A 26,485-nucleotide genomic window follows, 5' to 3' on the forward strand; every position below is an offset into this window, starting at 1 on the left:
ACACACACACACACACACACACACACACACACCCGTACACCACACACACACGCACGCACACACACACACAGACACACACACACACACACACACACACACACACACACACACATCTCTCTCACACGTACACCACACACACGCACACACACACACACACACACACACACGCACACACACACACACACACACACACACACACACACACACATCTCTCTCACACGTACACCACACACGCACACACACACACACACACACACACACACACGCACACACACACACACACACACACACACACACACACACACACACACACACACACACACACACATCTCTCTCACACGTACACCACACACACGCACACACACACACACACACACACACACACACACACACACACACACGTACACCACACACACGCACACACACACGGTTACTCCCCCCAGGATTGGTCTTCTCTGCCTGCGCGCTGCGGGAACACCCTCGGGCGGCCGGGTGGGGCTGCGGCTGGAGCTAGCATGGCTCGATAGAGCCGAGACCCCGTGTTGAGGCGGCGCTCCTGTGGGCGGCTGTGGAATCGGCAGATTCGACCTCAGGTCTCCAGTACTCTCATCCCAGTGGATGGACGTCCGGACGTCCCTTGTGTTCCTCTCCCGTCCGCCAGCGAGACGCTCAGTCGCTGGCGGCCGCAGTTTTCTGTGACCCACCCACCTCTCCCTTGTGTTTTGTCTGGGGAGGGGCTTCTCCTGCGGAGTCGTGCGTGCGCAGGGCTCCTCTTTGCTTTCTTCTACTCCCTAGTTATCATCTCGTTTTCCCGTCCTACCAGAGAAACACACACCTCACACACACGCGCACTGGGCCTTGCACTTTGAATGCCGTGGGGCTCCTGTCGTCAGACGTGGAGACGCGAGGGTTGCCCCCCCTTGCCCGACCACCTCGTGTGTGTGGAGAAGTTTACCTTACCTTACCTTACCTTGCCTGTGGAGAGACTGGAGTGGAGGTTCACTTCCCACTTGAACACACACAGCAGGAGAGGCGGGAGTTGCCTCTCAATATACTCGCGGTGGCGGCCTGCGCAGACAGACTCGGTGGTCGTTGCGTGGTATCGATGCGTGTCGCGCCGCCGATGGCTCCACGAGAAGTGAGCCGACGACGGTAGCCATGTCGAGAGCTGGCTTGGCCTTTCGTGGCATGGTTTTGCGTGACGGCTCTATGCAATCCTGGCTTGCCACAGAAGCTTGCTCGAATCGCCGACGGCCAGAGCGGTGCGCTTCAGACGACTCGCCCTGGAGCGGGTTGCGTGACCGCGGAAAAGAGGGTGGGCTGCGAGGCACGATTGTTGCCGGAGGTGCAAGAGAGGCCGCGACGCCGGCTCCGTCCCTCGCACGCCTCTTTGCCTCGCGCGGTGCATCGGTCAAGGCCTCGCTCATCAGCAACCTAACCTGGTCTACGTGCTCTGCCCTCGCTCCGCGGCCGCCTGCGCGCAGGAATGGGGCGCCCGCGTTGAGCGTGAAGTGAAACGCAGAGCCCGGTTTCGCCATCCTCTCAAAGTCAGCCGTGCTTAAGTTGCTGCGCTGGCTGTAACCCGCAGCAGTGGGCGGGCGGGGCGGCGGAGGAGGCGCGTTCTCAGCCCAAACCCTGGAGGTGGCCATGACAACTCAAGCCCGCCAGCCCGCCAGGGACCCAAAAGGGACGCACGCGAGGGCGTAACCGCCTCTCTTCTCCCTCCAGCGCTGTCGGATCCGCATGGCGGAAGTCGGCGTTGGCGCGAGCGCCTACCTGGAGAGCCTGAAGGACGAGAACAAGGCCATGGAGGAGCAGATCCAGGAAATGGAGGCAATGGCCACTCGGTCGCTCACCGCTCAGCCGACAGAAGCGCTCGAGAAAACGTTGCCGCAAAAGGGAATCAAGATCCTTTCGTGGAACCCTCCAGTGCTGAGCGAGGCAGGAGTGGACCACGGCTCTGAGTGGCGTGTGCACCCTAGATGCGGAGGACAGATCCCTCTTTGCAACCCGGCACCTGCAGTGGCACTGCATGAATGCCCACGCACGCATTCTGCTGCACCCATCACACTGTGACGAGTGGCCCTCTCCGCACAGGCGACCGCCGCAGACCTCCGGCCGGAAGAAGGATGGCAGCCTGTTTGTTGGCTCGTGATCACAGCGCGCCCTCTCCTCCACCGGCGTACAGCCGCCGTGCGGGACCGCGGGAGTGGAGTGACTGGGAGAGACGGGGAGGGGGGGGGCATATGTGGAAGGAAGCCGGGGCGAATCGATGACTGCCCAGGGCCCCGCGCGCCACGTTCTGCGCGGGTCTGATAGCCGATAGCAGAGTAGGGAGTAGCGCGAGAGAGCCTGGACGCAAGGACCAGCCTGGACCAGCCCCCACTAGTGAGCAACGTGCTACTGCCAAGGAGAGGGATGGGAGGACGGCACGCCGCCACCACATAGGGATTTTTTAAGGAGACAACCATCGCATAATTTCTTTTTTGGCTGTAAGAAAAAAGAAACAATGCCCCCGAAGGAGGCGGCTCCACCAGGCGGAGGTTTCGGCGCGCATGCGGGCGGCTGGCCGACATCGAGGAGAAGCAGGAGGCGATAAGGCGCGCGAAACCCACAGCCTCGACATCTGCGGCGCCGCCGCCGGAGCCGGCCGAGGCCGCTTCCGGCGGCGCCTCGTTGGCGGTTCCCGATTTCGGCGCCCTCGCGGCAGACAAGGACGACAAGACCGCCGGCGGCTCCACGGCGCCGCGTTACGAGATCTGGCGCAATCCGGAGAAGTCGGTCAACTCCTACGGCGAGCCCTTCTCAGCATGGGCCACCTACGTCCACGGCATGCCCGCGTGGTTCATCGTGTGGAATGAGGGGTCGCCTGACGAAGGGCCCGGCCGCCAGAACAAGTGGGCGGCCGCCAAGCCGCCGGGGTTCACCGAGCGCCACCTCGTCACCAAGGAGATGCTAAGCTCGGACGAAATGACGGACGATATCGACTACCACATGGCCCTCGACGGCCGCGACACCAGCGTCCCGGTCGAGCACTTGGAGCCGATTGCCGCCTGAAATGCTGGCCTCCCCCGCCATGGTGGTGGTGGTCTCTCTCGCAAACGCACCCTCCCGAACTGAGCGTGCGCCGCGCGACGGAGCACGGAAGACACCTGTGTGTACGGAAATCTCCTGACTCTGCGATACCAGAACCAGAACGGGTGGTACTGCGTCGTGGTATTGACACGATGCTTCTTCATGCTTCTGCATGTTTCCGACAGCGGCGAGGACGCCGAGCAGATTATTCAGCCGACGTAGCTCGCCAAGGTCCAGGACGCCCTGAATCTGCTGGTGCTGGCCCGGGTGCCGGCTGTGGCGGAGGCAGATCACGCCACTCAGGGCGCGAGTTCCTCGCGCGCGGGGGCCCGCGCGTTGCGCGAGGAGCAGTTACAGCTGATCCTCCGCGAGAACGGCCTCTCGTCGGGTGCACGACCCCGGGGTCGACGTCGACCCGGCCTACCTGACCCGAGCCGCGCCCTGTTTGAAGAAGGAAAAGAATTCAGGTTTCACAGGCGTGTTACAAAAGACAAGCCAGCCATACATGTTACGTGGCTGGGTTCACAGCGATTGTAGGAAAATGACGGGACCACTTGACGGTCGCGGCCTTCCGACTCGCGCCTCCGCCTCACTGGCACTATTGTAGCCCTGGCCGGTGCGCGTGCAGAGTTGAAGTTCCCGAGTGAAAATTCGAACGCGTTCTCTCACGGTGACCAAAAAATGTCCACCTCAGAGGCACCTCCGGAGGCAGGCCGCCGCACGCCGGCGACACAGCTCCAGCTGTCGAACTGACCCGCAGCTCCTCTCAGAGCGGGACCTGTGACGAAAGTTGACTGAGGCGGTTGTCAGGAATCATCATACGGATCACATGGTGGCTCTCTCATGACGGGAGAGCGCCCGACCACTCCTGGGTGGCACTGCCACCGGTGTCGCTCGACGTCCTGTCGACAGCGTGCCGACAGCGACACAGACCATGTGGGACGCGTCGAGTATCGACCTCTACTGCTTACCCAGCCTTCGAGTGTATCCTGGCTGTGGTCCCACACCCACTGGTGTCCATCTCAGAGACCGCAGGAGGTCATGAGGGTCGATGGGAGTGCCAACCCCACAATGCCTAAAAACCCAGCCCAGTACATCGCCGGGGGCCGGGGCGATTTTTTAACCAAACATCTCATTTTCCCCGAGCTCCAGGCAATTCATAAGCGCGTCCGTCGTCATCGGTGGTCGTCGTGGACCGCGACGTTGACCATCCACGGCTTGGCCTCGTCGAAAACCTTCTGATGACGCACCCGGATGCGATGGGGCCGTCTCCACGCGCGGCGGCATCGGGCACGAGGCGGCGACGTGGTTCAACACCAACTTCGCCACCAAGACTGCTAAGGCATCCTCCGACAGCGAACGATGGCGGATCAGCGGCGAGCGCCAGCGCTTCCTGCAAGTACACTCGACCATCATCGCAAGGCGCAACGCTGCCATCTTCGACTTCAACGCGTGGCCGAAGATGGGCGGCGAGATGCCGCGGGCGCCCCGGGAGCAATACGAGTAGGGACGGGCGAGGGAGGGCGGGCGCTACCCACGGGCAACTACACGCCGGAGGTTCAACGACGACTACTCGCCGCCTGGGTCGTTTGGGGCGCGCGGCTCCGTCGAGGACCGGGCGCGCCCCTTACCCGGCGCGGCGTAGGTCCCACTCTGACGTAAAGAGGGGAGGCACGGACGACAGCCCATCCATCTTCTGGCGCTTAGCCCCGTGCAACGGCGGTCCGGCAGGCAGCCCCCAAGGCCCCCCGGGCCGCTGCGGGTTTGGGAGTTATGCTTAGGCACAGCTTCGGCGATGGCAGCCCCTTTCTGGGGTGTTGCATAGGTGGGGAGTCTCCCCCGCTGGTCTCCTCCTTCCCATTTTTTCTTTTCTTTTGAGAGCAGGACGCCGGGTTTGTCTTGTATGTGCGTGTCGGGCCTGGGTGTGTGCGCGGGGCAGAGAGGGGCGGGGGCGTGCGGGGCGGAGGCCCAACGTCGGACGGCTTGTCGGGGCCGAAGAATTCGAGGGGGGGAAGAGGAGGGGGGAATGGGCGGTCGGCGTTGGAGTAGCAGCTGCAGGGCGTACGGGATAGCCGTCACTTTCCTGCCTCACAAGGGCGGGGCTGTCCCGGAAAGTGAGAAACCGGGCAGCGTGGCGCACAACTGAACCCTCCCATACGTGTTCGTGGCTCCTCCTTTGCTGTCCCATCTCCTCATCTCTTTCCCGCCTGGGCGGGGCAGTGGGCGGGCGCGCGGTGCGGTGTGGCGTGTGCGTGTGTGCGACTGCGACGAAGGACCGCTCGCAAGGGACCATTGGGTTTGTATTATTAACAACGAGGGCGCTCTCAAAAAAAGAAAAGAATTTATCGGCGCCTCGAAGCCGCCCCGCCCAGTCACCCTTCGTCTCACGCAAAAAATTATGACGTTCCCCGACGAGTGGGGTGCCGGCGGCGGCGACGGCGGCCCGACCGAGTCGAAGCTCGTCGCGCTCTCGATGCAGAGCAACGAGGCGCTCCTCATCAAGACGCTGCTGGCGCGGAGCTGCCCGAGCGCAAGGCTGAGCCGCGTGCAGCGCGTGCAGAACAAGAAGCTGTGGTGCGAGTACGCCCACTACCGCGACGAATCGCTCGTCCACACCTGCGCCGGCGGCGACGTCAACGAGATGCTCCTCTTCCACGGCACGGCGGAGCGGGCGGCGGAGGATGTGCTCGCGCATCAGAACGGGCTCGACCCGCGCTTCTCGAACGGCGGTTTTTACGGCCAGGGCATCTACCTGGCGGAGGACCCGTCCTACCCGATCGGCGGCCGGTACGCGCACCGCATCTCCGGCTCGGGCGGGCGCCGCGTGCAGCTGCTCATCGTGAAGGCCGCCCTCGGCTCGCAGCAAGAGATGGGGCAGCAGATTAGCGCGGAGACGAGGGCGATGCGCATGCCGGACGTGCGCGTCGAAGGCCCTCCCCGACTCCTCTACGACAGCGTGCGCGGCGGGCCGCACCGCCCCTTCGTCTCCGGCGGAGGCGAGAACGGGTGCGACGCGTCCATCGTGCACGTTGTGTACGAGTCACGCCAGATGTACCCGGCGTACGTGATCGAGGTCGAGATGGAGATGGGGGCCGAGGTGGTGGCGGCCGTGCGCAAGAACTCGGCGGAGGGGAGTGCGAGCGCTGGCCCGGCACCCAAGCAGCAGCGCCACGCTGCGCCGAGCGGCGGCGGCGGCGGCGGCGGCGGCGGCTCCAGCAGCGGCGGCTCCAGCCACTCTGCTGCTCATGTCCCCGCCGCTGCGCCACCGAGCGACGCGGAGGTGGGGGCGATGGGCGTGGCGGCGGTGGTGGCGGCGCTGCGGGCGCACGAGTCGGTCTTTTTTGCGGCTTGCTTGCGGTTGATTGATCTGTGCAAAGAGGCGCAGAACAAGCAACCCGCGGCGGACGCGGGCGCGATCGAGGCGATCGTGGCGACGATGCAGGCGTACCCGCAGGTGGCAGACGTGCAGCAAATGGGCTGCTTGGCGGTGGACCGCGTGTGCTTCGGCACCGACGCCGCAGGGCTTGCACGCATCCAGCGCGCAGCAGACGCAGGCGGCATCGAGGTGGTTGTGGCGGCGATGCTGGCTCACCCGCACGTGGCGGACGTGCAGGAAATTGGCTGCTTGGCGATGGCCAACGTGTGCGCCGGCAACGACGCTGCAGCGCTCGCACGCATCCAGCGCGCAGCAGGCGCGGGCGGCATCGAGGTGATTGTGGCGGCGCTGCAGGCTCACCCGCAGGATGCGAACGTGCAACGGAATGGCTTCTGCGCGATGGCCAACGTGTGCGCCGGCAGCGACGCTGCAGCGTTCGCGCGTTGCCAGCGTGCAACAGACGCGGGCGTGATCGAGGCGGTTGTGGCAGCGATGCAGGCCCACCCGCAGATGGGGAAAATGCAAGAGTTTGGCTGCTGTGTGCTGGATCACGTGTGTGCCGGCACCGACGCTGCAGCGTTCGCACGTATGCAGCGCGCAGCTGCGGCGGGCGGCATCGAGGTGGTTTTGGCGGCGCTGCAGGCTCACCGGCAGCATGCGGGCGTGCAGCAGAATGGCTGCCGGATGCTGGCCAGCGTGTGTGCAGGCGCACCCGCAGCATGCGGGCGTGCATCAGTGTGGCTGCTTGGCGGTGCGCCGGCACAGACGGGCTGTCTATGAATGCACAGCTTCCGTCGTGTGCGCGATCTGTTTGCGCGGGGGCTCGAGCGGGGGGGGGGGGGGGGAAAGGGGGGCGGGGGTCTCTGTGTGGCACACGCGCCTTCGTTTTGAGCCGTACTATATGGAATACACGTATGCACGAACACAACACCGGAACAGACAGCCACGCCCAGGGCTGCACAGCGTGCAGGCTCGGAGTCGGACTGGACACCAACGCGGTTTGGGTTGGACGCGAGACAGAAGATGATGACGGCACGCTGGAGCGACACACAGAGAGCCACACACACACACACACACACACACACACACACACACACACACACACACACACACACACACACACAAGGGACACTCGTCACACGTCAGCCAGAGCTGGGCTGCCACACGCCCCGAGTGAGCGTACCGTACGGCACTACGCTTCTCGGGGCCACGCCCCCCCCTGTCGCCCCCCCCAGCGCCTAAGGCGCCAAGGGCACAAAAACAACAGCAGAAACAAGACAAACAAAGGCGACAGGGCACATGTGAGGCTAGAGTAGACTGCTGCACTGCTCCGCCTCTAGCAAACTCGCCGGCCGCACAAGGCACGGACGAGATCGACGGACGAGAGCATGTATGGGGTCTCTGAGGTGTCTATGGAGTCCGACGCTCTCCTCACAGGCCAGCGACCTATCGTTAGGAATAGCGCTACACTCGCATTTATGATTGACGGCAGTGCAGATGATGAACTCAGGACCAGAGCGGCGGAAGAAAGAATTTAAACAAAACAACTCCCTCTCAGTCGCCCCGCCCGCCCACGCCGGCGACTGAATTTACATTCGATTGTTCCATCGATTGATGAGTCTTGTCCAAGCTAGACGACTAGTCTTGTCCCGCCCCGGGTGTGTCGTGTGCCATCCGGTGTTCCCCGTGGTGTTCCAGTGTGGTGGGGAGGCTCAGCGCCCACCACCGGGGATAGGTTTCGTCAGTATCGGCGTCGCATCGGCGGCGCCGATACAGGGACCGAGGGAGAAGGCTAGCGCTTGTGGGCAAGAAGAGCGCATTACTCAATACAACTGCACGTGCACGGCCACCTCGTGCAAGTCTTATGGTTCAAGTCTTATGGTTCGAGCAGGTGCGAAGACTGGAGGGGCCCTTTGCAGAGTCTTCTGAAGGAGGCGGCTCCACCCAGGCTCCCCCGCACAAAATAGGGAGTGACGGCCGCCGCAGCCAGGCAGGCCGAAACGGAGGTACGTACATATGGCGCTGCTGCTCGCCCACGCCGCGATGGCACTCCACGCACCCCCATTCGTGCGAGCGGCTGCACGCGCTCCATCGCTGGCGGCTGTCGCAGCTCCTTCCGATCTGACTCAGCGTCTGATCAGCGATTTGACCGCTCCCGACCGGCTGGAAGCTCTGGCCTCCTGCGACGCCAGACGCATCGCGTACGACCCGTTCAACTTTTGGGACATCATCGTCGAGAGCCTGAGCCCAGCGCACTTCTCCAGGGCCTTTGGCCTGATCCTGCCGACACTGTGCGGCCTTGCTGCCTGGGGCCTCAGCCTGACGTGGCTGCTTCGTCGGCCGGAAGTGGCAGGCCTCTCCGAGCTCATCGGGCCGTACACGGCGCTGAGCGGCTCGCTGCTCACGCCCGTCTCCTTCCTCCTCGTCTTTCGTATTGGCCGCGCGGCCGCCCGCTTCTGGGACGCCCGCGCTGCCCTGGGCGCGATCATCGAGAAGTGCCGCAGCGCCGCGTCTACCAGCGCCCTCACGTACGCGTCGACGCCTGAACTGCGGGACCAGTTCAGCCGCTGGCTGTCCGTCCTGCCGATCGCGGCGAGATCAGCCGAGATCAGCCGAGATCAGCCGAGATCAGCCGAGATCAGCCGAGATCACCCGAGGTCAGCCGAGATCACCCGAGATCAGCCGAGATCAGCCGAGGTCAGCCGAGATCAGCCGAGGTCACACGGGCGTCCCTCCGCCTCCACCCCTCTGGCATGCTCGAGCAGGGGCGACCCGCCGCGTCACATCTCCAAAGAACACATCTCCAACAGGTGAAGAACGACCTGCGCGCCCTCGACGCGAGCAGGAGCGTTGCGAGGGGCTACCGGCTGCAGCAGCTCTGCCCGGTCCTGACTGAGGAGGAGGCGTCGGAGCTGCTCGACAGCAAGCGAGGCGAGCGGCGGGGCCTGCTCCTCGCGGCTGCTGCTTGGGGCACGTCCACGACGCGTCCCGCGCACGCGTCCCTTAGGCCCGATCCTCGTCCTCAACAGACTGCGGAGGGTCTGCTTCGCCGCAAACGCCGCGTCAGAGACAGACCCGATCGAGCGCGCCCAGGCGCTGCGCTCGATCAACAAGGTGGTGCACGACCTAACATCGTCATCACGATCACAATCATAACCATGAGATGCACGTCACAAGGTGGTCGACGACTTAACGGGCGCGTGGGGCGCCATGGAGCGTATCGGCAACACGCCTCTTCCTTTTGCGTACGTGGCGCACCTCCGCACCACCCTCGTCCTCTATCTCGGGCTCTGGCGCGCGAGAGCAGCGAGAGCTAACCGAGAGCAGCCGAGAGCAGCCGAGAGCAGCCGAGAGCAGCCGGGAGTAGCCGAGAGCAGCCAAGAGCAGCCGGGAGTAGCCGAGAGCAGCCAAGATCGGCCGCGTCACGTCCACGACACGTCCACGACACGTCACCGCAGGTACGTGAGCATGCTCTCCCGCTTCGGCCCCGTCGTGCTGCCGGGCGAGATCTAGCCGAGATCTAGCCGAGGTCTAGCCGAGGTCTAGCCGAGGTCTAGCCGAGGTCTAGCCGAGATCTAGCCTGTTGCTGCCCTGCTGGTGGCGTGAAATGTCCCGGACGCGTCCCCTAGGCCTGCTCCTCACCTCGTGGGCCCTGCTCGGCATCGAGGCTGCCGCCGTCGAGTGCTCGAGCCCCTTCCAGCGCAAGCCCAACCACCTGCGGCTCGGACGCGCCTGCTCGGAGGTGGCTCAGTGCGTGGCGCAGACGCTGGCGGAGAGTGCGTGCGAGGAGGCGAGGGGGGTACGCTACAGCCGGGGCGGAGAGGTGCAGGTCGCAGCAGCGGCTCCGATCGCCGACCCAGTGCCGCAGCACGAGGAATGAGCGGCGCGTGCATGGGGGGGCCGCGTCCGAGTGCGGCGTGAGACTTTGGAGATGGCTCATGGCTGCGCGGTCACACTCACAGAGAGCGAGAGAGAGTAAGCCAGAGTAATAGAGCTAATACGTACAGTACTGACTCGAGCGCTGTAATTATGCCTTATGAGAGCTTATGAGCTGGGAAACTGCAATGTGCAAGAGTGCAAACGCCCATGAAAGGCGCCACACACGCAACCCACCGACTGGCTCGCAACCGAGCTGGCCGAGTATGGAGAGATAGATGCGGCATGCCGCGACAGATTCGTCATGCACCTGATGACGGCCGCCGGCGCCTCGGCGCCGGCCGACGCCGTGTTCAGGTTCACAGCCGGCGAGCCGATGCAGACCTCTCGCCCGATCTCCGCGTCGGGCGAGGACGACGACGAGGACACCGGCTCCGAGGAGTATTCCGACGACAGGGAGGGCGTCCGACCGCTAGCTGGCTTCAACCATATCTTACCCTTTCTGCCCCCCCCCTCCTCCGACCCCCCAGGCTAGATGGAGTAGTCAGATGTAGATTCTGCCCCACACAGCCCCTTACCCCTTCACCCTCGCCTCGCTGCTTAGTGTTTCTGAACACGTAGTCGTCCACGCTGTGGGGGTTGTGTGTGGGTCCTGTGTCTGGGAGGGAGGGAGTGGGGTGCAGGTTGCTCACCCACGGCACCGGGCCGGTGCTTGCACTTTGAATGCCGTGGGGCTCCTGCCCGTGTCCGGGCGTGGAGATGCGAGGGTCGCCCCCCCTTGCCCCACCACTTTGTGTGTGTGGAGACGTTTACCTTACCTTACCTTACCTTACCCACCGTGCATGGTGCAACAACCGTGACCCTCATTATGATACATGAATGTACCCGGGCGTACTGACGTACGGATCCGCATCGGCGCGGCCTGTGCATCACTCGGTCGCTGGCGACGCTGCGCGCCGCCGCAGCCAAGCTGGAAGGAGCGAGTCCAACAGCCCGACGGCGCGCACGCGCGTCGCGAACTCGCAGACGCGCACCAGCTGGAAAGCGGCGAGCGCCGCCCACACATACCGAAGGCCGAGTGCGCGCCTCGCGATGGCGTGCAGCGACGAGAGGAAAACGAGCACGTTGGCGGCGTACGCGCCCGCGAGGAAGCCGAGCTGGCGGCCGCCGAGCAGAAGGCCCTCGAGGCACATGGTCGCCTACGGAGGCTCGTAGAAAGTTCGTAGACGCTTCGTCGAGCAGAGCCGGGCCTCGAGCCTGGCGGCGGCCGGGTGGATCGAGAGAGCGACGCCAAGCAGCGGGGCCACCGTCGCCATCGCCGCCGCCACCGCCGCGTCCTGAGTGAAGACGCCGGAGCAGCCGAGCACGACCCCAACCTAGGAAAGGCCAAGACAGCTTCCGGCCAAATGGCAGAGGGAGGGGTTCAGCAACCGAGCGCAGTCCCCCCAACCGCTGCGAGCGACACAGCGCCGCCGAGCAGCATGCTCACCAACAACAGCTTGCGGCTCAGCTCCACCGCACCCTTCTCCGGCGCCCCGCCCGGCCGCATCCTCGCCGCCGCAGGCAAGCACGCAGGCAAGTACGCCTGGCGCAAGAGGAAGATCTGTCAGAGAGACGGTCCGGAGACGCCGGAGACGCCTCCAAAGAGCGCGGCAAGCACGCCTGCGCTGTCTGCGAGATCGCGTCGCCGAATTTGCAGCCCAGAAAGAAAACGGTCGCAACCACCTGATGGCAACCTCCGTGTCGCGAGACTCAGCCTGCCGCTCCGAGGCAGAAGACGGTTCTGCCGCTGGCCTGGTGGCCCGCCAGCGCCACAACTCCACCCGCCGTCGCGGCGAGCGTCATCGAGTTGTAGCACGAAATCTTGCCTAGGTGCGGCGCAGAGACGGCTCAGAGACAGTCCAGCGGCACCGAGGGGCAGCACGAGGGGCAGCCGATGAGCACGCAGAAGATCGGGCCGGCAAACGAGAGGAAGTCGACGAGGCGGGCGGGGGACGGAGGCCGCTGCAGCAGGGTCGGCGCGGTGACGCCAGGCACGAGGCGGCTGCGCTTGCGCTTGACGATGACTGCGAGGACGAGCGGTGTGTGGGTGAGCGGTGTGAAGCGTCAGTGTGTGTGCGCGCGCGCGTGTGTGTGTGTGTGTGTGTGCTGCGAGGCAGGGCCACCTGCGAGGACGAGCACTTGGACCACCTGCGCGGCAGGGCAGGCAGCAGGAGTGAGCAGCCTTCGCCATTCGAGCAGCAGCAGCAGCGTTGCGTGGCCTGCGAGACGACGGTCGCGGAGGCGGCGCCTGCGATGCCCATCCCGCAGCCGAGGACGAGCCAGAGGTCGAGGGCGAGGTTGAGCAGCCCGCCCAGCACGATTGCGATGAAGGGAGTCGTGGCGTCCTTCATGCCGGTGCACGCCCCCTGCAGCACCGTCGCCGTCATCAGGGCAGGCACGCCGAGGATGCGGATCGCCTGCAGGAAGAGTCCACGAAGCTTCTCGGAACCCTCCTCTGTCAGCAGGGCAAGCACGCCGAGGATGCGGATCGCGCCAAATACTGCTTCGCGCCAGGCAGAGCGCCGGGCGCCATCGCACAGATCCGAGCGAGCGCCGCGCCGCCTCCCCACGACAGCCCCACGACAAGCAGCGCGGCGCAGGCCAGGCTCACGTACAGTGCGTCGCTCAGCACGGCGAAGGCGTCCCGGTGCTCGCCTACAGGAACACTCCACAGAACCCTTCTCGGACCGCCTTCGGCAGGCGAAGGCGTCGTTCTGCGCGCCGCGAGCAAAGTGCGTGGCGAACAGGTTGGTGCACGCCACGTTTAGCCAGAAGAAGAGGTAGACCGTAGAGTCGGAGAGCATCGTCGCCGGGCCGAGAGCAGCGAGCTGCTGCGGTCCGAGCGTACCAACAACGGCAGTGTCGACGACCGACATGATCTCGGCCGAGAGAGCAGCGGTGAGGACGGGCAGCGTGAAGCGAAGCAGCTCCAGGGCGGTCACATCTTCCGGCGGACACTCATCCGCCGCAGGAACAGCGCCGGACGGGCCGTGCTCGTTGGCGCTCACAGTCGTCAAGCCGGGTATTGGCGCGTCAGGCAACGCCTCTGCTTCCGGGTCCATTGCCGTCATGCGACCGGCATGCCACCGGACCGGGTTCCGGCGACCAGCATGGTCAGCTCGGCATGCGAGAAGCGGCCTGGCTTGCAGCGGCGCCAGAGCGAGCAGGGCGTTGACGGCGATTGGCAGCAGCAGCAGCATCGCGACGAGTGCCGCGTCGTCGACACGCCCTCCGAGCGAGTCTGGCGACTTAGGCGAGGAGGCGCCAGGCGAGCGAGTCTGACGACTTAGGCGAGGAGGCGCCAGGCTGGCGCCAGGCCGCGCTGAAGCCGAGCGAAGACAACCGAGCTCTGCGCAGAAAAAGAATTTAAAAACTGGCAACTGGGTGCGCTTCTGAGCTCCCCGGTCCTGGATGTGAGGCTACTAACCGCACTCCAAGTGCTCCAAGTGCTGGGTGCGCTTCTCAGCTCCCCGGTCCTGGGCGTGAGGTTACTGATTGCACTCCAAGTGCTCCAAGTGCTCCAACGCCTCCCTCACAGCACACAGGCTCGACACAGGTGCGAACTGGCGCGTGCTAGTACTATCACCGGCTTTAAAAATGTCGCGTCCCCGGTGTCCCTGATCGTCCTTACAAGATCCTGCTCGTGCAGGTGGGGACCCTGTCCTTCTCCCACCCCTCGTTTGGCGTGCCCACCGCTTGGCCTCATTGCGGGGGCGGCCACCGGGCCGTGCCGTGGCCACCCCCGTAGCTCGCGAAGCTGCGAACCGGGCTGCGTCCACTGCGCCGCGCCGGCGCGCCGCGACCGTCGGCCCCCGGACTCGGTTCTTGCGGCCTGCGCCGGAGAGTTGGCGGTCGTGCGCTGGGTGGTGATCGTCATCTGTCTGCTCTGCTGTGCTTCTCGCTCGTGCGTCCTTGGAAGTTGTGCTGACCTCCTTTCACCTCCTGCTCTCCTATGCCACGTGGCTGTGTGTGTTTGGATTTCTATGTTTGCGATTTGGATTTTGGATTTTCCACTACACTTTGTTTATTTATTTATTTATTATGCCGCCCTCCCATCCCTCCGTTGGGCTGTATGTTTTCTTTCTTTCTTTTTTTTCAATGGCCCAACACCATCCGGAACGGCTAGCTAGCACCACCACACTCCTCTGCTTGAAATCCCTGTGTGGTGGCGGCGTGCCGTCCTCCCATCCCTCCCATGCCATGCCGCTTTTCTTTCGTTCTTTCTGGGAACGCACATGATCATGTGCACATGCATGTGCATGTATTAAGCTTGGCATGATCTTGTGTACGGCACCACATGCTGTGTGAATGTTGCACGCCGAGGTCTGTCCGATCAACTCCAATTCAACAGTGTCAAATTACACGAGCGAGCTGTCGGCAAGCGGTTGCCAGTTACGCCCTAGAGCCTAGTGCTTTCGCCTTTGGATTGAAGGTGCTCAGCATCCGCTTGTACACTGCCATCGTTTGGGGGGGCATCTCGATGTCTTCATCCGGGTGGTGCAGATCGCGCTTGTCAACCTGGCTTGCCATCGGATGCCACTCCACGAACAGATTCTGCACGCGCTGACACAGCACGCCCGAGAGGAGGAGGTTGCGCATGAGCCGCCCCTCATACCCCTCAACGTCAATTTTGAGCGCGACCGGCCCAGGGGGGCCAGTGCTCGATCTTTACCGGTATGAGACCGGTATTTGGCGATATTTTGATTAGTTTTGGAGTGGTATGGTATAGTGGTACGCGAAAGTGGTATGCGGGGTTTTCATTAGTTGTAGCGGCTGTCGGTGTTGTCCCGGGGGCGAAACCATGCAAAAGTGCGGGTATTACCCGGGTATACCCGGGGTTTTCCAGGTATACCCGCAAAATACCCGGTATTTTGCCGATTTTGCCGATTTTGCCACAAAATTTATTTAACACTTTTTGATTAGTGCAGGCCTTGGGTTTGATTAGCCAAAAACTCCCATACCGGTAGAGAGAGAGACTCTCACGCCGCGCGTAGGGCCCTTAGGGGCCTAGAGAACACAACCCCCCTCTCTCTTTTCTCCCAGTAAGCTAAAAGTACGTACCGGTAAAGATCGAGCACTGCCCCAGGCGGCGCGTGACGGATCACGCTGAGTGCGTTCACCGTCCGCACGCGCACTCTGTTTTCGCCCACCGCTGGCCCGCGCCGCCCCAACCCCTCGCGAGTCTTGGTGCGCTTGTGGAGCATGAGGGACGACCCCTTAGCGTTCCTGGTCGTGCTGTCGAGGCCGAACATCGCGGTGCCGTCAAGCTCGGCGAAGGCAGTGCCGTTGAAAACCTCAATGTGCACGCCCAGCTTGTGCCGCGGCAAGGCAGCAGCAGTGTGCAGGATTCTCTGCAAGCTGCGGGTTGGGTTCATACGCGAGAGCACAGTACGACAGCCGCACGCTCAGAGGCAGCCACCATGGCCACTGCTTAGGCTGAACAAGCTTTTCCTCTCGCACCCCGTCTCTTTTCCTTCCTTTTTTCTCTACAGCACCCTCTCTTTTCCTCTCTATTTTCCCGGGGAAACCATCAAATTTTCCGGGCTCTGAGCCGAGTCTGAGGCTGGTTTGGGCCCAAAATCAGCCAAATCGGCAAAATACCGGGTATTTTGCGGGTATACCTGGAAAACCCCGGGTATACCTGGAAAATACCCTGCGACCGCCTGGGTATCGTGCCGATTTCCTCAATTTTGCCTCAGATTTTGCCCCAGACCAGCTCTCAGACTCAGGGAAACTCGCGAGTTTCCAGAATGGAGCACCAAACACCCTCTGTTTTCCCTGGAAACTTCCGGAAACGCAAAGTGCTGGGGCCCCTCTGTTTTCCTTTTTGTTTGCCGGAAAAGCTTGTGCAAGCCAAGCCACTGCCAGGCGCACGGTTTGCGGCGCAGCGCATGCGGCGTGGTAGCGCACGACTCGGCTGTGTACCACATATGCAAAGAGTCGCCACTGTTGGCACCAGCGTCGATGAACGTGCCGAGGGCCCAACTTGAGAATCGTGCTTTGAGTTGGGTTGTTTCGTGTTGGGTTGGGTTGTTGGCTTGGGTTGGGTTGTTCCGCGTGAGGTTGGGTCGTCGGCGCGAAGGGTGAGGTCTCGACCGCCGCCGCTCACGCCAGCGGACGGCCACTGCCGGTGTTTTTGGCTTCGCCACCGTCCAAGGCGTGCGCCATGCGCTCGCCGGCATCGAGCGAGCAACGTGATCGACCGAGCGGCTTGCTGTGTGGTCGCCTTCTTGTGGCTCTCGTCGAGAGCGTTTTGCGTCCCGGCGGGTGGGAGAATGTGTGTCGTCTGAAGTGTCACTGTGTGCGTCACATCGATGTGGATAACAAGCACGGTCGATCCGTCAAAGCGATACACTCGTTCCTATCACGCTGGAAGGCTTGCACGGAGCTCTGTGCCGGCACACAGAAGAGCCGTGCGGCAAGAGAAGAGCTCGATGGGGAGCGAGAACTGCCAGAGGTGCTCACCCAGGTTTCGGAAGTCCGCCTTGATGCGGTCAGTCCCCCCCAGGTTTGACCGCGCAGCTCGCAAGACTCGTCGAACACTCGTAGCCTTTCTGCGCCTCTGACTCTGCAAGCTATGCGGGAAGAGCAGTTTATTCGCAATATATCGACGAGTTCGAGAGAGCCACAGGCTTTCGCTCGGGAGGGATTGAGTGCGTCGCGACGGACTTCAGGTTACACCTGAAAATCTGACGGTTCTCGCTCCCCATCGAGCTCTTCTCTTGCCGCACGGCTCTTCTGTGTGCCGGCACAGAGCTCCGTGCAAGCCTTCCAGCGTGATAGGAACGAGTGTATCGCTTTGACGGATCGACCGTGCTTGTTATCCACATCGATGTGACGCACACAGTGACACTTCAGACGACACACATTCTCCCACCCGCCGGGACGCAAAACGCTCTCGACGAGAGCCACAAGAAGGCGACCACACAGCAAGCCGCTCGGTCGATCACGTTGCTCGCTCGATGCCGGCGAGCGCATGGCGCACGCCTTGGACGGTGGCGAAGCCAAAAACACCGGCAGTGGCCGTCCGCTGGCGTGAGCGGCGGCGGTCGAGACCTCACCCTTCGCGCCGACGACCCAACCTCACGCGGAACAACCCAACCCAAGCCAACAACCCAACCCAACCCAAAAAGCACGATTCTCAAGTTGGGCCCTCGTGCCGCTGCAACGCGTCGCCATTGTCAAGGAGCGTCCGTATGTATGTAGAAAGATGAACAACAGTCAGGCTCGGACTGGACACCAACGCGTAAGGGTGGACGCAGATGACGTAAAAAAGAAAAATACGCCGCAATCGCGGGTAGTCTGCCGCGCCGCAGGGACGCCAGCAACGATGCGAGCGCCGCCAGGCTCCGCCAGCAATAGCCGCCTTTCGCTGCAACAAATTTTTGCGGTTCTTATTGGCACGGCGGCGCTGCTGCTCCTGCTCAACGCCACATACCTCACGTCCCTCTCTCCCGTCGGCGATCTGGACGTGGACCTGGACGGCATTGTCTCAGCGCGCGATATCCGTCGGCACGCCGCCGCCACGTCTCCGCCTCATACCAGCATTGCAGCGTGCGACCCTCATGCGGCCGGCACCATTCGCCAGCGGGCAGCTCCGCCCTTCAACCCAATCGCAAACGCATCGTCCGTGATCAGAGTGGGCGAGACGGTTCGCTTGACCGTCCTCACAGCTCGCACGCTCCGCATCGAGCAGCGGCGCAACCCGCGGGAGCGCTTCGACGAACGCAGCAGCTTTGCGATTGTGAATCGCTACCTGCCCGTGCCATCGCACAAGGCAACGCTCAGCAGCGACTGCCAGCTCCTCTCGGCCCACCGCTGCCTCGTGCTGACCACGGCGCAGCTGCGACTGGAGCTCTCGGCTCCGGCCAACGCGACGGCGGCGCAGATCACTCGTGGGGCTGCCGGTCCGGCGCTGCGCACTGGCTGGCTGGCTTGACGGAGCCTTCCCTGACCCTTCCTGGAACCTTCCCAAAGGTCTGGTCGCGGACTGGCCGGCGCCTCGGCTGTCCTCCGCCACGCTGCGGGTGCGGCTGGCTCTCGACGGCGATCGGAGCTCGGAGTGGCATCCGGGCCTGCCGAACCCGGATCAGCTGCCAGGCACCGTCCGCACGCTGGACAACGTGGACGGCGCGACCGAGCTCCGCTGCGATCGGCTGCCGGTCGACCAGCGCTCCGGCCGAGAGAACGACGCGCACTGCGCCATGGGCGTGATCTCTCGCAGCGGCTGGGTGTCTAGCCGCTCGAGACCCATCACGACACGTCGCGACCCGTCCCTCGTCGCCACCCGTCCCTCGTGTCCCTCAGGCGCTGCTCGACGACTCGCTCACCCTTCCTAGACTTTCCTCGACCTTTCCTGGACATGTCCCTCAGGCGCTGCTCGACGACTCGCTCAGCGCCCGCTTCGACGGCGCGGCGGCGCAGTGGGACTGGGTTGCGGCGCGGGAGCCCGAGCGGCTCGAGGCCGAGCGAGCGGCGAACGCAGCCGACGGCGACCCGAGACGAGATGACGACGCGTCCCCGACGTGCCCACGACACGCCCCCGCAGGCGCGCGCAGCCGACGGCGACCCTCGCTGCGAGCAGTGGGCTCGCGGGGGAGAGTGCGAGGCGAGCCGCGCCTTCATGCAGGTCATGTCCATGACACGTCCATGACACGTCCATGACACGTCCATGACACGTCGCGAGGCGAACCGCGCCTTCATGCAGGGCGCGTGCAGGGCGGCGTGCGGCCGCGCCGAGGCGAGGGCGGCCGCCGTTGCCTCCGAGGCGTTCGTGCGAGGCCCTGTCCCCGCCTCTGTGGCCAGCGCCTCTCACGAGGCCTCGCGGTGGGCAGGCGTCGGGCGAGGCCCTGCTCCGTCTCGACTGGTACTTGTTCGCGGCGGGCCTGGACTACGCGTCTGCGCTGCGCGACTTTGCGGCCTTGAGCGGCGTGCGACGCCCTCCTTCCTCGCCCTCCTTCCTCTCGCCCTCCCTTCCTCTCGCCCTCCGAGGCAGGACCAGGACCCGTCCCCGTGGCACGTGCCGCAGGTCCGCAGCCAATCCCCCCGCGCTACGCGTTCGGCGTCTGGTTCTCGCGGTGGTGGCCGTGGGCGGACTGGGAGGCGCGAGGGGGGCAGCCGCCCGCGAGAGGGAGATGTGGGGAGTGTGGGGCGGTGTGGGGAGGTGTGGGGAGGTGTGGGGAGGCGGGGCCCTTCTCTCTGAGCCGTCTCCGACTCCTCTCCCAGGCGGCGGGGCTCCTCCGCGAGTTCGAGGCGCGGGGCGTGCCTGCGGACGTGCTCGTCACCGACATGGACTGGCACCACACCTGCTACCGGCGCACGTACGGCAACGAGAGCGAGAAGTCGATGGACGCGTCGCACAACTGGCCGTGCTGGTCGGGCTTCTCGTTCGACAAGAAGTCTTGTCCGAGCCGCTCGACTCGCCGCGCTGCAGCGACCCGACGCTGAGCCCCGGCTCGGGCCTGCGGGTAGGTACTTCCCGGACCCGCCCGCCTTTCTCGGCTGGTGCAAGGCGGCCGGCGTGCACAATGGCCTGAACCTCCACTTTCAGAGCGGGCTGGTCAAGGCGGAGGAGGATGCCGACCGGTGGGAGGCTTTCCGAGCCGCGATGGGGCACCGGCGCCGCGCTCCGTCTCTCCGCACGCAACCACCTCGGAACCTTCTCGGAACCGTCCTGTAGGCTGCCGCCCGACGCCGAGTACGCTGCCTTCGACCCGCTGAACCGAACCTACTCCTCCCACTTCCACACCCACGTGCTCGCCCCGCTCGAGCGGCTCGGCGTCGACTTTTGGTGGCTCGACTGGCAGCAAGGCGAGGCACGGGGAGAGGTGGGGAGAGATGCGGAGAGGTGGGGAGAGGTGGGGAGAGGTGGGGAGAGGTGGGGAGAGACGGGGAGAGACGGTTGCTGTACTGGCAGCAAGGCGAGCTCCAAGCCACGGCCCTTCACCGCTGCTTCGCCGCCTGACCCCGCCTCTCCACCCACGCCCCCCACAAAGGAGAGCACTTCTTCGGCGGCTCCGAGACGCCAGAGGTAAACCCAACCTTCTGGCTCAACTACGTCTACTCCACCCAGCCCGACGGGCGCGCGACACCGGCCTCTGCCCAGCGGCGACGCCTCATCATGCACCGCTGGGGCGGGCTCGGCAACCAGCGCTACCCGATCGGCTTCAGCGGCGACACGAAGTCGACGTGGCAGAGCCTCGCTTTCCAGCCCGGCTTCACGGCGAGCGCCGCCAACGTCGCCTTCGGCTACTGGTCCCACGACATCGGCGGCTTCTTCGATCGGGTCGAGCCGGAGCTGTACGTGCGATGGGTGCAGCTGGGCAGCCTCTCGCCAGTCTTCCGTGCGCACGGCTTCCGCGACCCTCTGCACGAGAGGCGCTTCTGGCTCTTCGACGAGGCGGCTTTTGTCGCGATGCGGAGCGCGCTGCGGCTCCGGGCGGAGCTGGTCCCGCACCTGTACACCGCCGCCCGCGCAGCGTACGACGGCGGGCCATCGCCTGTCCGGCCCCTCTACCACGAGTGGCCTGGCCTGCAGCCCGCGTACGACTTCGGAGGCGAGTACCTCTTCGGCGCGGGACAGTCGCTGGCCGTCGCGCACCTGACGCGCCGCTCGAGCAGCAGGCTGTCTTGGAGCCCTCTCGGAGCGGTCCTGTAGGTAGTCGCGCCGGTGACGCACCGCTCGAGCGCGGACGCGCCGCTCGCTCGGGGCGCGCGGCTGTGGGTGCGCCCTGGGGCTGCGGGGGCGCCCTCGGGGCCCTCCCTTCAAGCCTCCTCGGTACCCGCCTGCAGGTGCCTCCGGGGCTGTGGGTGCTGACGCACTCGATGCTGCGCGTCGAGGGGCCGCGCGCGCTCTCGCTGGCGGCGGCGCTAGACGAGATCCCCATCCTCGCAAAGGGCGGGAATCTTCCCTGAACCTTCTCTGAACCTTCCAGGCGCTAGACGAGATCCCCATCCTCGCAAAGGGCGGCGCTGTCGTATTCGGCCAGCCGCCCGTCGAGAGCGAGTGGGAGCACTGCGGCGCGGGCACGAGGGGCTGGCTAGGCCGCGCGCAGCACGTGCCGCGCTGCCCGCAGGTGGCCATCTGGCTGCCGCCGCCGCCCGCTCCGTCGGCCGGCGGCGGGTCGGGAGACTTGTACGGCGGCGGGTCTGGAGACTTGTATGAGGACGACGGCTGGAGCGGCCGGTACGCGGCTGAGCAGAAGGGCGGCGAGCACTCGAGCTGGACGCGGGTCGAGTGGGAGTGGGCCCACGCGAGCGGGGATGAGGCGGGCGGCGGGGGGGGCGGCGGGGGGGCAGGCTTGCGCGTCGTGATCGGCGCGTCGCGAGGCTGCCTCTTTGCGAGCGACGCGCCGGAGGAGCGGACAGAGCCTGGCTTGCCTCGCCCGACTGGGGACGGAGGCGGGCGGCGCCCGTGGCGGCCTCCTCCTGCTGTTGACTGTTGATGGCCAATGACTAAGTAATAGGGCGGCGCTCGTGGCGGCTCCTGTTGCACGGCGTGCCCCCGCCCACCCACGCCTCGGTGCGTGCGCAGCAGCCCCGCGGCGGCGCGGCGGAGACTGCGGTGGTGTTCGCCGACCCTCCGACGGTGGAGCGGCGGCGCCGTGCGGGCGAGCGCTCCTCTCCGCTCTGGTACTTCGACGCCGAGTTGCTCTGCGTGGTTGTCTGGCTGTTCGACTTGCCCGCCGGCACGTCGGCGGAGCTGACGCTGCGGTTCGACGACGAGCGGGCGGCGCGACTCGCGGCGACGGTGCTCGCGCCGCTCCTGAGCCCGCGCGACGACCCGGCCGCCGCCGCCTCTGCGGGCGCCCTCGTGCTGGTGAGACGAGCGCAGGCGGCCAAGTCGTTGCTCGACGGCACGTACCCCCAGACGCAGCCGCAGGACTACAGCCACACCACTTGGCTCGCAGGGCTGGGCAGCCGTCTCGCGAGCCGCCCGGCCAACTTTACCAACGAGATGGCTGCGCTGCCGGCGACGCTCGAGGCGGCGCGCGGTCAGCTGCGAGGTGAGTGCGCTCGCCGGGTCGGCGCGGGGAGCGGAGGCGCGGAACGCGTGCGGAACGCGACGGCGCTCGTCATGGAGACGGGGGTCGCCTCGGCGTTGCCGGGCGGGTAGAGAGAGAGAACAGAGCTGTAAGTTAAAAAATGCAAGACTATTGTCGAGCGCGTCGGAGAGCGGTGTTTCGACACCGAGTGTTTTGAACGTTTCTTCGCAGAAGAAATCCTCAGGGGGAGGGTGTGGAGGATGTGTGGTTGTAGAGTGTAGAGCGCGCTGTACCTGTAGAGCTGTATAGAGATGGCTGAGCGCTATAGAGCTGTAGAGCGCTGTACGACCTGTAGAGGCCTGTTGTAGAGCGATGTAGAGGCGCTCTACACAACGTGAAATCTTTAGAGCTCTACAACAAACTCTACCATGAGCGGCGAACGAGGCACGGTCGCTCTCCGACATGAGGCGCGTTGCACTTTTGCCAGTGCTGCCCTGGCCTTCTGCCTGCCCGCCCAATGGGTGGCAGGTGCCTCTGCTGCTGTGGCATGCCTCACGGCTGCGACTGGCCGGCGCCTCGGCGCGTCAGCTCAGCTCGGCGTAGCGATAGTGGCCAGCGCAACTCGCCTGGACTCAACGCTCAGCCAGGAGCTCCCGCACGCGCTGGCGCGAGGCATGGCGCATGCAACGCGCAGCAATGCTCGCCTCGCCTCGCGCAAATGCGACCGTCCTCGCAGCCGACAGTCCACCGCCTGCTAAAGAAGCACAGCGACGAATGCGGCACCGGCGACACATGGCAGGCTGGTCATGACGCCAGAGTTATAGGGTGTTGTGTGCCGTCGGAGTGACTCTCTGTGTGTCAGGGATAGTCAGGGCTGTCCACCAGAGCTCCAGTAAGCTCGGAGACACCCCATTGACGCGGCTCGACCTCTTTGAGTCACTGCCTTCCCGGCGGTTTGGCTGTAGAGCCTCTACAACAAACTCTACAGCAAAATCGCGCTCTACATCGCTCTACAAAGCAGGCAGTTCGTCACGCGGCGGATCGCGGATGTAGAGCTGCGCGCCGACTTGGAGACGGCCAGCTTTCTCGGGGCGCAGGCCCTGCTCGACTCCTTGACCACATGCCACACCCGAGACGGCTCTGCTGTCTGCTCGCCACAGAGCACGAGACTGGTTTGCCGACGCAGGCGAACGCCGCCTCGTTCCGGGGCGCAAAGATGGTCAAGGCTGACCTGCAGGGGGCAGACCTCACCGGTGCCCCCGCCACTCGCGGGCAGCGCTGTGGGGCGATGAGAGCGAGAGATGAGCGACGCCCGTTCCGGCGACCCCTCTCTAGGCGCCGTCTTTGAGCGGGCAGACCTGCGGCGTGCGAATTTCATCTACTCGACGCTCTCAGGCCCGTCGCCCGTTCCTCTCTCAGCGGCGCTTATCCGTGCGCCGGCGCCCTCCACCAGCACAGCACCTCTTCGCAGGCACCTCTTTCGAGAGCGCGGACATGCGGCTCGCGGGCGCAGAAGAGCCGAGGCGCGCCCGCTTGCCGTGAAGAGGCGCTGTTCACACCGTATCGCCTGTGAGCAGGGCTCACGCTGATCACCAAAGCGAAGGGCGTCAGCTTCGACCGCGCGAACCTGGAGGGCACCTCCATCACCGACTCGTCCATGCAGCAGGCACTCTATTCACACCTCCCATTCACACCTCCACATCATCGCACATCGACTCGTTGATGCAGCACGCTCCACCGCCGCCCTGCCCTCGCGGCCCCCAAACCACCGCCACACGCGACCGCGCGGCCCCGCGCACGCCGCCCCCGACTCCCGCCCCTCCGTCTGTGCGGCACGCAGGCCTCCTTCATCGAGACGGACCTGCGCGACGTCCGCGTGGAGGACGTCAACTTGAGTGGGTCGTACTGGCAGGGGGTGCAGACCCGGGGGATGGCCTTCGTCGACTCGTGGCTGACGGACGCCTTCCTGGTCGGCGTCAACTTCGACGGCGTCAACATGAACGGGCCGCGTGCCGCCTGCAGGGCGCCGACCTCGGGTACGCGCGCTTCACCAACGCCATGCTGCAGGCTGCAGCTCGAAGGGGCCAAGGCGACCGGGGCCTCCTTTGAAAACAGCAAGATGAACATCGCCGACTTCACCAGGGCGCTGCTCGACGGGGCCTCAGTCTGCCAGACCATCTTGACTGACGCCTCCACGCAGCCGACATCAACGAGTGCGACTTCACGTCGGCGATGGGGGTCGACAAGGCCTCTTTCTTCAACGTTATTGGCACACCGATCGGTCGGACTCGTAGGATGATGTCTCGATATCGCATGTCCGCGTAGATGGTGTTTTCACATGCCATGTCCCATGTCCATGTCCATGTGCATGTAACAAACTCAAAAGCTGGTTTGCGTATCCTTGTGATCTCGAATTGTGAGCCGGGAGTCGTAATACGTAAAGAGCCGTATGTTCCAGTCTACAAAAAATTAATAAGTCTTATCTTCTCCCTTTGCCTCCGACGCTAGAGACACCCACAGCCCAGTATCAGACCAGGGGGACTGCCCCCCGCCCCCACCTGCCCTGCTTACACAGGATAGCATGCCCCGAGAACGGCGACACTTGGTGGGGCTAGTTCCATTTCACTGTGGCACAGCTCGCGTTACAAAACCTTGATTTGACCATTTGCGCGACAAAGGTACATCTGGGTGCCTTCCAGAGGCAGCTGCGACCCCGCCGAGTGGACGGTAACGCACAGCAGGTGGCGCGGTGCGTTACCGTCCACTCCGCTGGATCGCAGCTGCCTCTGCGCGTCCTGGGGATGTACCTTTGTCGCGCGCCGGAGACGACTCGACGCCGCTGAGATCGGAGATCAAGCTCTGACAGGTCGCACGTCGCTCCTTTGACGCCGACGTGACTCACCCGTGCAGATCACATCAGGACACGGTCTCGACGCGCTCGGTACGACGCCTGCGACCCGTCTCGGGTCAGGTGGCACGACGCTCATCGCGCCTACCAGCGCTGCGGTACAGGTTGCCACGACGAGGTCGAGCACGCTTCTATACGCTCGCCGAGCCTTCCTTTCCATCCCATTTGGCAGCCTGGGAACGGTGGCGGTCAGAGGCAAAGCATACGAGGGGTGGTGGAACCACATGTCACGGCTACTGCCGGCTCGACCCCACGATAGCCTCCGGAGGCTGACTTTGAGGCACAATCATCGGACGACGTCGGCGAGTTGAGTCGCGCTCGCGGTAGCCAGATGACCTCTCATACTAGTATCATCGGCCATGGCCGCAGGAAGCGCGGGGGAGGGCGCTGGGAGCAACACGGAGCTCCGTTCGACGTTTTCAAGATTAGCGTGTCAGAGTGAAATGGAACTAGCCTGGGGGACACTGAGTGCGAGCTGGATGGAGGAGGAAGGCGGCGCAGGCGGCTATCGAGCTGTTCTTGTCGAGGCCAGAGGGTCTCGGTACGCGTGGGGCGGCCGCGGAGGCGGCGTTTAGGCGGCTCTCGGTCGAGAGCGTGGCGAGGTGGTCGCGGCGCTCGTGGCGGCACAGTACTAGCCCAACAGCCTCTGCAGGTAGGTGTGCCGCTCACTGGCAGTCGCGAAGCCGTTCCACTCGTAGAATGGAACACTGATCACCCTCCAGCCAGCCGCTGTGAGGAGGCGCCGCTTGAGCAGCGTCGGCCCGTTGGGTTTGCGCACGCCCCGGCCGTCGGGCAGCAGGAAGTGAGAGGGGCCGTCCACCTCGACCGCGACGCGTGACGAGGGCAGCGCCAGGTCGAGTGAGTAGCCGGTGCGCGGCTCGAGATGCTCCTCCTCGAAGCCGTGCTGGACGGCGGCGAGGGCAGCCGCGACGGAGCCTTGGAAGTCAGAGATCGTCACTTGCGTGTCTTGCATGGCGTCGCAGCAGAGCTTGCGCTGGGACTCGGAGAGAAGGTGCTGCTGCCCGTCTGCTCCTCGCTCAAGGGAGAGCCAGAGCTGCCACTGGTGCAGCTGAGAGCGGTCCACGACGCCCCACCTCGACGGATCCCGCGCGAGCGAGTCGCTGATCACACGCGAGCAGTCTGCGAGCAGCACCTGGTGGTAGTGGCCCGCCGTCGCATACGCCCACACCGTGTTGGCCAGGTTCTGAGGGTTGAAGCCAGCCA

At 64.6% G+C, this 26,485-nt stretch overlaps 6 protein-coding genes across 6 annotated transcripts; 3 read left to right on the plus strand and 3 right to left on the minus strand.

Annotated features, from left to right (window-relative positions):
- Positions 1-5,473: 5,473 nt before the first annotated feature.
- EMIHUDRAFT_119615 (hypothetical protein) lies at positions 5,474-7,231 on the plus strand (the record flags this gene model as incomplete). The annotated part of the gene is made up of 1 exon (XM_005766585.1): positions 5,474-7,231. The coding sequence occupies one exon, from the start codon at positions 5,474-5,476 to the stop codon at positions 7,229-7,231; it is 1,758 nt and encodes a 585-aa protein (XP_005766642.1).
- A 1,236-nt stretch (positions 7,232-8,467) lies between these two features.
- EMIHUDRAFT_459436 (hypothetical protein) lies at positions 8,468-9,425 on the plus strand (the record flags this gene model as incomplete). The annotated part of the gene is made up of 2 exons (XM_005766586.1): positions 8,468-8,979; positions 9,297-9,425. Coding segments are annotated over 2 exons (639 nt in total), but the record flags the coding sequence as incomplete, so codon positions are not given.
- A 1,704-nt stretch (positions 9,426-11,129) lies between these two features.
- Positions 11,130-13,681, minus strand: EMIHUDRAFT_445733 (hypothetical protein). The gene is made up of 10 exons (XM_005766587.1): positions 13,092-13,681; positions 12,864-13,024; positions 12,589-12,786; positions 12,493-12,517; positions 12,262-12,393; positions 12,122-12,195; positions 11,990-12,052; positions 11,778-11,912; positions 11,596-11,703; positions 11,130-11,526 (listed from the first exon to the last, which is right to left on the minus strand). The coding sequence occupies exons 1-10, from the start codon at positions 13,567-13,569 to the stop codon at positions 11,257-11,259; spliced, it is 1,644 nt and encodes a 547-aa protein (XP_005766644.1). The 5' UTR covers positions 13,570-13,681; the 3' UTR covers positions 11,130-11,256.
- A 1,080-nt stretch (positions 13,682-14,761) lies between these two features.
- On the minus strand, positions 14,762-15,744 carry EMIHUDRAFT_246369 (Hypothetical protein; the record flags this gene model as incomplete). Its single annotated transcript, XM_005766588.1, has 2 exons — positions 14,762-15,035; positions 15,431-15,744. 2 exons carry the CDS (start codon positions 15,742-15,744, stop codon positions 14,762-14,764), a joined length of 588 nt encoding a protein of 195 aa, XP_005766645.1.
- Positions 15,745-17,699: 1,955 nt separating this feature from the next.
- EMIHUDRAFT_119618 (hypothetical protein) lies at positions 17,700-24,678 on the plus strand (the record flags this gene model as incomplete). Its single annotated transcript, XM_005766589.1, has 19 exons — positions 17,700-18,276; positions 18,347-18,600; positions 18,743-18,802; positions 18,918-18,998; positions 19,204-19,299; positions 19,365-19,397; positions 19,595-19,767; positions 19,841-19,954; positions 20,049-20,236; positions 20,365-20,960; positions 21,027-21,092; positions 21,161-21,178; positions 21,445-21,600; positions 21,903-22,118; positions 22,203-22,374; positions 23,514-23,606; positions 23,689-23,759; positions 24,194-24,389; positions 24,554-24,678. The coding sequence occupies 19 exons, from the start codon at positions 17,700-17,702 to the stop codon at positions 24,676-24,678; spliced, it is 3,285 nt and encodes a 1,094-aa protein (XP_005766646.1).
- Positions 24,679-25,892: 1,214 nt separating this feature from the next.
- Positions 25,893-26,234, minus strand: EMIHUDRAFT_316705 (hypothetical protein; the record flags this gene model as incomplete). The annotated part of the gene is made up of 1 exon (XM_005766590.1): positions 25,893-26,234. One exon carries the CDS (start codon positions 26,232-26,234, stop codon positions 25,893-25,895), a length of 342 nt encoding a protein of 113 aa, XP_005766647.1.
- Between the last annotated feature and the right edge of the window lie 251 nt (positions 26,235-26,485).

This window comes from Emiliania huxleyi (assembly GCF_000372725.1).
Source record: "Emiliania huxleyi CCMP1516 unplaced genomic scaffold EMIHUscaffold_506, whole genome shotgun sequence".
Classification (NCBI taxonomy): Eukaryota; Haptophyta; order Isochrysidales; family Noelaerhabdaceae; genus Emiliania; species Emiliania huxleyi.

Excerpts from the sequence above, each read along its gene's own strand:
- EMIHUDRAFT_445733 (XM_005766587.1), bottom strand. The coding sequence starts at position 13,569 with ATGCTGCTGCTGCTGCCAATCGCCGTCAACGCCCTGCTCGCTCTGGCG. Across the intron at positions 11,913-11,989 it reads CGATCTCGCAGACAGCGCAG|GCGTACTTGCCTGCGTGCTT; the intron begins GCGTGCTTGCCG and ends CTCTTGCGCCAG. Across the intron at positions 11,704-11,777 it reads GCGCTGTGTCGCTCGCAGCG|GTTGGGGTCGTGCTCGGCTG; the intron begins GTTGGGGGGACT and ends GGCCTTTCCTAG.